The sequence below is a fragment of the Lampetra planeri genome, unplaced genomic scaffold (genome assembly GCF_965212315.1).
Source record: "Lampetra planeri unplaced genomic scaffold, kcLamPlan1.2.h2 scaffold_2044, whole genome shotgun sequence".
NCBI classification, from domain to species: Eukaryota; Metazoa; Chordata; class Hyperoartia; order Petromyzontiformes; family Petromyzontidae; genus Lampetra; species Lampetra planeri.
The window spans coordinates 1,117-14,653 of NW_027614801.1; the positions used below are offsets into that span (position 1 = coordinate 1,117).

Consider the following 13,537-nt stretch of genomic DNA (forward strand, 5'->3'; position numbering starts at 1 on the left):
CTCTCCGCTGACGTCCTACCCAGACTCCGCTCGCTCTCTCTGTGTGTCTCTGTGTCTCTGTGTCTCTGTGTGTCTCTGTGTCTCTCACTGTGTCTCTCTGTGTGTCTCTGTGTCTGTGTCTCTCTACAGAGTCTACACAACCTCACCCTCCCCCCCTGGGCTCTCTCCGCTGAGGTCCTACCCACACTCCGCTCGCTCTGTGTGTCTGTGTGTGTCTCTGTGTCTCTGTGTCTCTGTGTGTCTCTCTCTGTGTCTCTGTGTCTCTCACTGTGTCTCTCTGTGTGTCTCTGTGTCTCTGTCTCTCTACAGAGTCTACACAACCTCACCCTCCCCCCGTGGGCTCTCTCCGCTGAGGTCCTGCCCACACTCCGCTCCGCTCTCTGCCCTCGACCTCCTCTTCATGTTTGGCGGCTTCAAGACGCATGAGAAGAGCAGGCTTCAGGGCGGTGAGCGGGCCTCGCCATTGCCATCGCCGCCATCACCTACATCACATCCATCATCGCCACCATCACCGCCATCACCACCATCACCGCCACCATCACCGCCATCATCACCACCACCATCACCTCCATCAACACCACCACCACCATCACCACCATCACCTACATCACATCCATCATCACCACCATCATCACCACCACCACCATCACCTCCATCACCACCATCACCTACATCACATCCATCATCACCACCATCAACACCACCACCACCATCACCACCATCACCTACATCACATCCATCATCACCACCATCAACACCACCACCACCATCACCTCCATCACCACCATCACCTACATCACATCCATCATCACCACCATCAACACCACCACCACCATCACCATCGCCACCCGCCATCACCGCCATCATCACCACCACCATCACCTCCATCAACACCACCATCACCATCATCACCGCCATCACCGCCATCATCACCACCGCCATCATCACCTCCATCACTGCCATCACCGCCATCATCATCAACACCATCACCACCATCATCACCGCCATCATCACCATCATCACCGCCATCATCACCGCCATCACCACCATCATCACCGCCATCACCACTATCATCATCACCACTATCATCACCGTCACCATCATCATCACCGCCGTCATCACCTCCATCACCGCCATCATCACCACCACCATCATCACCACCATCACCACCATCACCAACATCATCACCACCGCCATCAACATCATCATCACCATCACCACCATCACCATCATCACCATCACCATCATCATCACCATCACCACCATCACCACCATCATCTCCATCATCATCATCACCACCATCATCACCACCATCACCTCCATCATCACCTCCACCATCACCACCACCATCACCGTCACCATCACCACCATCACCACCATCATCACCATCATCACCACTATCACCACCACCATCACCATCACCACCATCATCATCACCACCATCACCACCATCACCACCATCATCACCACCGCCATCATCACTGCCATCATCACCACCGCCATCATCATCATCATCACCATCACCACCATCACCACCATCATCACCGCCACTGTCATCATGATGGTGGTGATGGTGGTGGTGATGATAGTGATGGTGATGTTGATGGTGGTGATGGTGATGATGGTGATGATGGTGGTGATGATAGTGATGGTGATGTTGATGGTGGTGATGGTGATGATGGTGATGGTGGTGGTGATGATAGTGATGGTGATGATGGTGGTGATGGTGGTGATGGTGGTGATGGTGGTGTTGATGATGATGGTGATGATGGTGATGGTGATGTTGATGGTGGTGATGGTGATGATGGTGATGGTGGTGATGGTGGTGATGGTGGTGATGGTGGTGTTGATGATGATGGTGATGGTGGTGATGGTGGTGTTGATGATGATGATGATGATGGTGATGTTGGTGATGATGGTGATGGTGATGTTGATGTTGATGGTGGTGATGGTGGTGATGGTGGTGATGGTGGTGTTGATGATGATGGTGATGGAAGTGATGGTGGTGTTGATGATGATGGTGATGATGGTGATGATGGTGATGGTGGTGATGGTGGTGTTGATGATGGTGATGGTGATGATGGTGATGATGGTGATGGTGGTGGTGATGGTGATGATGATGATGGTGATGGTGGTGATGGTGGTGTTGATGATGATGATGGTGATGATGGTGATGGTGATGTTGATGGTGGTGATGGTGATGATGATGATGGTGGTGATGATGGTGATGGTGGTGATGGTGATGTTGATGGTGGTGATGGTGATGATGGTGATGGTGGTGATGGTGGTGATGGTGGTGATGGTGATGATGGTGATGATGGTGGTGATGGTGGTGATGGTGGTGATGGTGGTGATAGTGGTGATGGTGGTGATGTGGTGTTGATGATGATGGTGATGGTGGTGATGGTGATGATGGTGATGATGGTGGTGATGGTGGTGATGGTGGTGATGGTGGTGATAGTGGTGATGGTAGTGATGGTGGTGTTGATGATGATGGTGATGATGGTGATGGTGGTGATGGTGGTGTTGATGATGATGATGGTGATGATGGGTGATGGTGATGTTGATGGTGGTGATGGTGATGATGATCTGATGGTGGTGATGATGGTGATGGTGGTGATGGTGATGTTGATGATGCATGGTGATGATGGTGGTGTGTGCAGGAAAGTTGCTGGGCTACGTGATGGGGAACCTCACGGCCTCAGCCAATGGGAGCTCTCCGCTGCGTTTACAGCTCCTCTCTGCAGTACGCACACACAGACACACACACACAGACACACACACAGACACACACACACACACACACACACACACACACACACAGACACACACACAGACACACACACACACACACAGACACACACACACAGACACACACACACACACACAGACACACACACACAGACACACACACACACAGACACACACACAGACACACACACACACAGACACACACACACACACACAGACACACACACAGACACACACACACACACACAGACACACACACACAGACACACACACACACACACAGACACACACACACAGACACACACACACACAGACACACACACACACAGACACACACACACACACACAGACACACACACACAGACACACACACACAGACAGACACAGACAGACACACACACACACACACACACACACACAGACAGACACACACACACACACAGACAGACACACACACACAGACACACACACACACACAGACACACACACACACAGACAGACACACACACACAGACACACACACAGACACACACACACAGACACCACGCACACACAGACAGACACACACACACAGACACACACACACAGACACACGCACACACAGACAGACACACACACACAGACACACACACACAGACACAGACACACACACACAGACACACACACACAGACACACACACACACAGACACACACACACACAGACACACACACACAGACACACACACACACACAGACACACACACACAGACACACACACACACACACAGACACACACACACAGACACACACACACACACAGACACACACACACAGACACACACACACAGACACACACACACACACACAGACACACACACACACACACAGACACACACACACAGACACACACACACAGACACACACACACACAGACACACACACACACAGACACACACACAGACACACACACAGACACACACAGACACACACACACACACACATACACACACACACACAGACACACACACACACAGACACACACACACAGACACACACAGACACACACATACACACACACACAGACAGACACACACACAGACACACACACAGACTCACACACACACACACGCACACTTGCACACGCTCATGCCTGCGTGTAGGTGTGTGTGTACGTGTTTCCGTATACGTTTTTGCGTGTACGTGTGTGTATTAGTCAGTGCGTGTGCGAGTCTTTGCCTGTGAGTGTGTGAGGCTACCTGGGTCCCCTTTGCCTGTGTGTGTGTGAGGCTACCTGGGTCCCCGTTGCCTTTGCCTGTGTGTGTGTGAGGCTACCTGGGTCCCCTTTGCCTGTGTGTGTGAGGCTACCTGGGTCCCCTTTGCCTTTACCTGTGTGTGTGAGGCTACCTGGGTCCCCTTTGCCTGTGTGTGTGTGAGGGTACCTGGGTCCCCTTTGCCTTTACCTGTGTGTGTGTGAGGCTACCTGGGTCCCCTTTGCCTTTACCTGTGTGTGTGTGTGTGAGGCTACCTGGGTCCCCTTTGCCTCCACCTGTGTGAGGCTACCTGGGTCCCCTTTGCCTGTGTGTGTGAGGCTACCTGTCTCCCCTTTGCCTCCACCTGTGTGTGTGTGTGAGGCTACCTGGGTCCCCTCTGCCTGTGTGTGTGTGAGGTTACCTGGGTCACCTTTGCCTCCACCTGTGTGAGGGTACCTGGGTCCCCTTTGCCTTTACCTGTGTGTGTGTGAGGCTACCTGGGTCCCCTTTGCCTTTACCTGTGTGTGTGTGTGAGGCTACCTGGGTCCCCTTTACCTGTGTGAGTGTGAGGCTACCTGGGTCCCCTTTGCCTCCACCTGTGTGAGGCTACCTGGGTCCCCTTTACCTGTGTGAGTGTGAGGCTACCTGGGTCCCCTTTGCCTGTGTGTGTGAGGCTACCTGTCTCCCCTTTGCCTCCACCTGTGTGAGGCTACCTGGGTCCCCTCTGCCTCTACCTGTGTGTGTGTGTGAGGCTACCTGGGTCCCCTTTGCCTGTGTGTGTGTGTGAGGCTACCTGTCTCCCCTTTGCCTCCACCTGTGTGAGGCTACCTGGGTCCCCTCTGCCTCTACCTGTGTGTGTGTGTGAGGCTACCTGGGTCCCCTCTGCCTGTGTGTGTGTGAGGTTACCTGGGTCACCTTTGCCTCCACCTGTGTGAGGGTACCTGGGTCCCCTTTGCCTTTACCTGTGTGTGTGTGAGGCTACCTGGGTCCCCTTTGCCTTTACCTGTGTGTGTGTGTGAGGCTACCTGGGTCCCCTTTACCTGTGTGAGTGTGAGGCTACCTGGGTCCCCTTTGCCTCCACCTGTGTGAGGCTACCTGGGTCCCCTTTACCTGTGTGAGTGTGAGGCTACCTGGGTCCCCTTTGCCTGTGTGTGTGAGGCTACCTGTCTCCCCTTTGCCTCCACCTGTGTGAGGCTACCTGGGTCCCCTCTGCCTCTACCTGTGTGTGTGAGGCTACCTGGGTCCCCTTTGCATGTGTGTGTGTGTGTGAGGCTACCTGGGTCCCCTCTGCCTGTGTGTGTGTGAGGTTACCTGGGTCCCCTTTGCCTGTGTGTGTGTGAGGCTACCTGGGTCACCTTTGCCTCCACCTGTGTGAGGCTACCTGGGTCCCCTTTGCCTCCACCTGTGTGAGGCTACCTGGGTCCCCTCTGCCTGTGTGTGTGTGAGGCTACCTGGGTCCCCTTTGCCTCTACCTGTGTGAGGCTACCTGGGTCCCCTCTGCCTCTACCTTTGCCCAGCACGACACGACGGTTGCCGCGCTCCTCTCGGCCCTCGGCGGTCTCCATGGCGACGCCTCCTCGCTGCCTCCCTACGCCGCCGCGGTCCTCATCGAACTCCTCGCCCATAGCAACGGGTACCATCGTCGCCGCGGCAACCGCCGGACACGCCCCTCGGTCGTCATAGCCACCGAGGGCTTCGTCATAGCAACCGCGGTTCTTCATGTTAGCTGCCACCGCATCGTCATAGCAACGGCGGTCTTCGTTGTCATAGCAACGGCCGTCTTAGTCATAGCTGCCACCCCATCGTCATAGCAACGGCGGTCTTCGTCGTCATAGCAACCGCGGTCTTCATCATAGCTGCCACAACATCGTCATAGCAACCGTGGTTTTAATCGTCATAGCAACTGTGGGTTTTAATCGTCATAGCAACCGTGGTTTTAATCGTCATAGCAACCACGGCCATCGTCATAGCAACCGTGGCGTCATCACCATCACCTCCATCACCACCTCCATCACCACCACCACATTCACCGCACATTCATCACACAGACAAAGCTCCCCCAGGTAGCCTCTAGCAGGCTGCAGGGGCAAGTGCTGTTAGCGAGTAGCACCTATGAAGGCTACCGGCACTGTGGCACACGAGGGGGTGGGTGGCCAGCACCACGCCCGGCCGCCTTTGTCTCCCCATCTCCCCCCATCTTCCCCCATCTCCCCCCATCTCCCCCCATCTCCCCCCCCCATCTTCCCCATCTCCCCCCATCTTCCCCATCTCCCCCCATCCCCCCCCATCTCTCCCCCATCTCCCCATCTCCCCCATCTCCCCCTCCCATCTCTCCCCCATCTCCCCCATCTCCCCCCATCTTCCCCATCTCCCCCCCATCTCTCCCCCATCTCCCCCCTTCTCTCCCCCCATCTCCCCCCACATCTCCTCCCATCTTCCCCCATCTCCCCCCATCTCCCCCCCCCATCTTCCCCATCTCCCCCCATCTCTCCCCCCAGCTCTCCCCCTCTCTCTCCCCTTCTCTCCCCCCATCTCCCCCCATCCCCCCCCATCTCTCCCCCATCTCCCCCATCCCCCCCCCCCATCTCTCCCCATCTCCCCCATCTCCCCCCATCTTCCCCATCTCCCCCCCATCCCCCCCCATCTCTCCCCCATCTCCCCCATCTCCCCCATCTCCCCCCCCCATCTCTCCCCCATCTCCCCCATCTCCCCCCATCTTCCCCATCTCCCCCCCATCTCTCCCCCATCTCCCCCCTTCTCTCCCCCCATCTCCCCCCACATCTCCTCCCATCTTCCCCCATCTCCCCCCATCTCCCCCCCCATCTTCCCCATCTCCCCCCATCTCTCCCCCCAGCTCTCCCCTCTCTCTCTCCCCTTCTCTCCCCCCATCTCCCCCCATCCCCCCCCATCTCCCCCCCCATCTCTCCCCCATCTCCCCCGTCTCCCCCCCCATCTCTCCCCCATCTCCCCCATCTCCCCCCATCTTCCCCATCTCCCCCCATCTCTCCCCCCCTCTCTCCCCCCATCTCCCCCCATCTCCTCCATCTCCCCCCCATCTCTCCCCCCATCTCCCCCCATCCCCCCCATCTCCCCCCATCTCCCCCCCCCATCTCTCCCCCATCTCCCCCATCTCCCCCCCCATCTCCCCCCCATCTCTCCCCCCATCTCCCCCCCATCTCCCCCCCATCTGCCCCCATCTGCCCCCCATCTACCACCATCTCCCCCCCCCCATCTCCCCCCATCTCCCCCTCTCTCTCCCCCATCTGCCCCCCATCTCCCCCCATCTACCACCATCTCCCCCCCCCCATCTCCCCCCATCTCCCCCCATCTGCCCCCCATCTCCCCCATCTCCCCCCATCTGCCCCCCATCTCCCCCCATCTACCACCATCTCCCCCCCCCCATCTCCCCCCAGCTCTCCCCTCTCTCTCCCCCCCCATCTCCCCCATCTCCCCCTCTCTCTCCCCCATCTCTCCCCCATCTCCCCCCCCAGCTCTCCCCTCTCTCTCCCCCCCCCCCATCTCCCCCATCTCCCCCTCTCTCTCCCCCATCTCCCCCCCATCTCTCCCCCATCTCCCCCATCTCCCCCCCCCCCAGCTCTCCCCTCTCTCTCCCCCCCCCATCTCCCCCATCTCCCCCTCTCTCTCCCCCATCTCCCCCCTCTCTCTCTCCCCTCTCTTTTTTTTACATTTTTTTTATTTACATTTTTTTTTAATGTTATTTTATCTCTTCATTCTCCACCCCATCTCCCCCCCCTTCTCTCCCCCATCTCCCCCCCATTTCCCCCCATCTCCCCCCCCCCCTCTCTCTCCTTTTTTTTTTTTACATTTTTTTAAAAATGTTATTTAATCTATTCGCTCTCCCCCTCTCTCCCCCCATCTCCCCCCATCTCCCCCCATCTCCCCCCCCATCTCCCCCCATCTCCCCCCCATCTCCCCCCCATCTCCCCCCATCTCCCCCTTCTCTCCCCCATCTCCCCCCCATTTCCCCCCATCTCCCCCCCCCCCACCCCTCTCTCTCCCCTTTTTTTTTTACATTTTTTTAAAAATGTTATTTTATCTCTTCGCTCTCCCCCCCCATCTCCCCCCCATCTCCCCCCCATCACCCCCCATCTCCCCCCCATCTCCCCCCATCTCCCCCCCATCTCTTCCCATCTCCCCCCCATCTCCCCCCCCCCCAGCTCTCCCCTCTCTTTCCCCCCCCCCATCTCCCCCATCTCCCCCTCTCTCTCCCCCATCTCCCCCATCTCCCCCATCTCCCCCCATCTCTCCCCCATCTCCCCCCATCTCCCCCCCATCTCCCCCCCATCTCCCCCCCATCTCCCCCCCCCCCCAGCTCTCCCCTCTCTTTCCCCCCCCCATCTCCCCCATCTCCCCCTCTCTCTCCCCCATCTCCCCCATCTCCCCCATCTCCCCCCATCTCTCCCCCATCTCCCCCATCTCCCCCCCCAGCTCTCCCCTCTCTCTCCCCCCCCATCTCCCCCCATCTCCCCCTCTCTCTCCCCCATCTCCCCCCCATCTCTCCCCCATCTCCCCCCATCTCCCCCCCCCATCTCCCCCCCATCTCCACCCCCCCCTCTCTCTCCCCTCTCTTTTTTTTTTTACATTTTTTTTTTTACTTTTTTTAAAAATGTTATTTAATCTATTCGCTCTCCCCTCTCTCCCCCCATCTCCCCCCATCTCCCCCACCTCCTCCTTCTCTCCCCCCATCCCCCCCCATCCCCCCCCCCTCCCAGGTCTCACAGCGTGGAGCTGTGGTACCGCAACTCTTCGCTCTCAGCTCCGCTGCCCATCTCCCTGCCCGGCTGCCCCCAGCGCTGCCCGCTGGGGGACTTCTCCCGGCTGCTGCTGCCCATCGTGCCGGGTGACTGGCGGGACGAGTGCCCGCGACGCGGCCGGGCTCGTCGCTGCCACCGGGACCCGGCGGCAAACGTCACCGCCGGTAACGTCAACGTCAACATCAACGTCAACAACATCAACATCATCAACATCGTCAACATCGTCAACATCGTCAACATCATCAACATCATCAACATCGTCAACATCGTCAACATCGTCAACATCATCAACATCGTCAACATCGTCAACATCGTCAACATCAACATCATCAACATCATCAACATCATCAACATCGTCAACATCGTCAACATCAACATCATCAACATCATCAACATCATCAACATCGTCAACATCGTCAACCTCAACATCATCAACATCATCAACATCATTAACATCATCAACATCGTCAACATCGTCAACATCAACATCATCAACATCATCAACAACATCAACATCATCAACATCATCAACATCGTCAACATCGTCAACATCAACATCATCAACATCATCAACATCGTCAACATCGTCAACATCAACATCATCAACATCATCAACATCATCAACATCATTAACATCATCAACATCGTCAACATCGTCAACATCGTCAACATCAACAACATCAACATCATCAACATCATCAACATCATTAACATCATCAACATCGTCAACATCATCAACATCATCAACATCATTAACATCATCAACATCATCAACATCATCAACATCATTAACATCGTCAACATCGTCAACATCATTAACATCATCAACATCATCAACATCATCAACATCATCAACATCGTCAACATCATCAACATCATCAACATCATTAACATCATCAACATCATCAACATCATCAACATCATCAACATCGTCAACATCGTCAACATCAACATCATCAACATCATCAACATCATCAACATCATTAACATCATCAACATCGTCAACATCGTCAACATCAACATCATCAACATCATCAACAACATCAACATCATCAACATCATCAACATCGTCAACATCGTCAACATCAACATCATCAACATCATCAACATCATTAACATCATTAACATCATCAACATCATCAACATCATCAACAACATCAACATCATCAACATCGTCAACATCGTCAACATCGTCAACATCAACATCATCAACATCATCAACATCATCAACATCGTCAACATCGTCAACATCGTCAACATCAACAACATCATCAACATCATCAACATCATCAACATCGTCAACATCAACGTCAACGTGAACATCAACACTATGGGAACCTCATTTGCCAGTAAAAATATGATAATTGCTTTTTTTAACCTTCTATCTGGCAACAAAACTGACACCTTTTTTACGAGGAGTCATGTTTGCATTGACCACAATACCTGCAGTCATAATGCAAACAAAAAACATAACTCTGATAATGTGCACTGTCCTTGAAGTTGATTGGTCCACACCCGAGACAGCTTTCCTTAGAGCCTAGTCTCACATGGTCCTTGAAGTTGATTGGTCCACACCCGAGACAGCTTTCCTTAGAGCCTAGTCTCACATGGTCCTTGAAGTTGATTGGTCCACACCCGAGACAGCTTTCCTTAGAGCCTAGTCTCACATGGTCCTTGAAGTTGATTGGTCCACACCCGAGACAGCTTTCCTTAGAGCCTAGTCTCACATGGTCCTTGAAGTTGATTGGTCCACACCCGAGACAGCTTTCCTTAGAGCCTAGTCTCACATGGTCCTTGAAGTTGATTGGTCCACACCCGAGACAGCTTTCCTTAGAGCCTAGTCTCACATGGTCCTTAAAGTTGATTGGTCCACACCCGAGACAGCTTTCCTTAGAGCCTAGTCTCACATGGTCCTTGAAGTTGATTGGTCCACACCCGAGACAGCTTTCCTTAGAGCCTAGTCTCACATGGTCCTTGAAGTTGATTGGTCCACACCCGAGACAGCTTTCCTTAGAGCCTAGTCTCACATGGTCCTTGAAGTTGATTGGTCCACACCCGAGACGGCTTTCCTTAGAGCCTAGTCTCACATGGTCCTTGAAGTTGATTGGTCCACACCCGAGACAGCTTTCCTTAGAGCCTAGTCTCACATGGTCCTTGAAGTGATTGGTCCACACCCGAGACAGCTTTCCTTAGAGCCTAGTCTCACATGGTCCTTAAAGTTGATTGGTCCACACCCGAGACAGCTTTCCTTAGAGCCTAGTCTCACATGGTCCTTAAAGTTGATTGGTCCACACCCGAGACAGCTTTCCTTAGAGCCTAGTCTCACATGGTCCTTGAAGTTGATTGGTCCACACCCGAGACAGCTTTCCCTAGAGCCTAGTCTCACATGGTCCTTGAAGTTGATTGGTCCACACCCGAGACAGCTTTCCTTAGAGCCTAGTCTCACATGGTCCTTGAAGTTGATTGGTCCACACCCGAGACAGCTTTCCTTAGAGCCTAGTCTCACATGGTGTTGGACCAGATGACGCCAAAAGGCGCACAACTCAAAGACAATGCACCATCAGAGTACGAGAGCTCGGGGCAAGCATCTACACTATGGGAACCTCATTTGCCAGTAACGGCTAGCATAGCTCTGTGGTTGAATGACATTGGTGGTGCGTCGCCCAATCGCCCTAATGAAGAAACCGCCCTGCATGTGAGCTAGCTGTGTACGTGTGTCTCTACCGTCTGCTACAGCAGAGGTGTAGGGAATTCCTACAAGACCTACATCTCTGCTTTATTGACCTGGTCAAGGCCTATGATACCATCAGTAGGCCTGGGCTCTGGGTTGTTCTTCGTGCTTTCGGAGTCCCTGACCCTCTGCTCACGATCATTAAGGACCTTCATGATGGTGAGCGGGCCCCGGGTAAAACTACGTGGCCGGGAGTCGGAGCCATTCCCTGTGCACCTTGGGGTGCGACAGGGATGTCCTCTGGCTCCCACATTATTTAACATCTATTTCGACTGCGTAGTTCGTGAAGCCTTCAATAGCTGTACCGGGGGAATTTCCATTTGGTACAGATACAATGGGAGGCTGATCGACGCCCGGGTGCGATCAAGGGATGGCTCCCTATTGGTCAACCACGTTATGTATGCCGATGATTTGGTAATAGCTGCTCATTCAGAGGAGGAGTTGGAGACGCTGCTGCTGAACCTGGAGCTTGCCACTAAGTCCCATCGGTGAGCTCCTCCGGCAGGCAAGGCTGCGTTGGCTGGGTCATGTAGCCCGCATGCCCAGCCACCGCATGCCCAAACAGCTTTTGTTCGGCCGGATCGAGGGGGCTAAACGGGCGCGGCACGGGCTAGAGAAGAGATGGAGTGATGTGGTACAGGAGGACGTGGAGCTGAGTGGACTTGCCGATGACCAGTACCAGCGGTGTCAAGATCGGCCTCAGTGGAGGAGGCTCGTGAAGGACGCTGCTGGGCAGTTGGAGGCAGTCGCCCTCCAACAACAACGGAGGGCGGAGGAGCGACGCTCACAACAACGAGCGGAGCGCCGGGTGGCTAAAGCACAGCAAGTTGGCACAGTAGGGGGCACAGGTGGTGCATCAGCCAGTCATCTCGGTCATCTCGGTCAGTCGACCCGTGGCACCTGCTGGGTCTGCCCCGTGACCTCCTGCCAGCGGGCGTTCGACACTTCACGTGGCAGCCTCAACGTGCACCTAGCCTGGCACAAGCGTCGTGGTGACGTCACCGAATGGCGGTTGTTGTTATGTATGCTGTGTGTGTGTGTTTGCTGTGTGCTGTGTGCAGGCCTCCTGCTGTCTCTGCTGGTCACCGTGACGACGCTGCTGCTGCTGCTGTTTCTCGCGATGATTTGGAGACAACGTCGGAACAACAGCGACGCAGCCTACAGCCAACTCATGCTGGGGGAGTCGTGATCACCCACTCGCTCACTCACCTACTCACTCACTCAGCCACTCACTCACTCACTCGCCCAGCCACTCGCTCACTCAGCTACTCACTCAGCCACTCACTCACTCACTCAGCCACTCGCTCACTCAGCCACTCACTCACCCACTCACTCACTCACCTACTCACTCACTCACTCAGCCACTCGCTCACTCAGCCACTCGCTCACTCACCTACTCACTCAGCTACTCACTCACTCACTCGCCCACTCACTCACTCACTCAGCCAGCTACTCACCAAGCCACTCACCCACTCACTCAGCTTACAGCCAACTCATGCTGGGGGAGTCGTGATCACCCACTCACTCACTCACTTACTCACTCACTCAGCTACTCACTCACTCACTCGCCCAGCCACTCGCTCACTCAGCCACTCACTCAGCCACTCGCTCACTCAGCTACTCACTCACTCAGCCACTCACTCACCCACTCACTCACCCAGCTACTCACCTACTCACCCACTCACTCAGCCACTCACTCACTCACTCACCCACTCACCCACCAACTCACCCACTCACCCACTCATTCACCCACTCACTCACCCACTCACTCACTCACCCAGCTACTCATCTACTCACCCACTCACTCAGCCACTCACCCACTCACTCACCACTCAGCCACTCACTCACTCAGCCACTCACTCACTCACTCAGCCACTCACTCACCCACTCACCCACTCACTCACTCACCCACTCACTCACTCAGTCACTCGCTTACCCCATGAGATCATCACAGTGGTGATGGTGATGATGGTGACGTTACCGATGGTGGTGATGTTGATGGTGGTGGTGATGGTGGTGATGGTGGTGATGGTGGTGATGGTGGTGATGG

General features: G+C 54.9%; 1 protein-coding gene across 1 annotated transcript; it reads left to right on the forward strand.

Moving 5' to 3' along the window:
- Window positions 1-238: 238 nt before the first annotated feature.
- On the forward strand, window positions 239-8,988 carry LOC144740315 (lysosomal acid phosphatase-like; the record flags this gene model as incomplete). The annotated part of the gene is made up of 4 exons (XM_078623186.1): window positions 239-446; window positions 2,664-2,746; window positions 5,499-5,614; window positions 8,715-8,988. Coding segments are annotated over exons 1-4 (519 nt in total), but the record flags the coding sequence as incomplete, so codon positions are not given.
- Window positions 8,989-13,537: the final 4,549 nt, after the last annotated feature.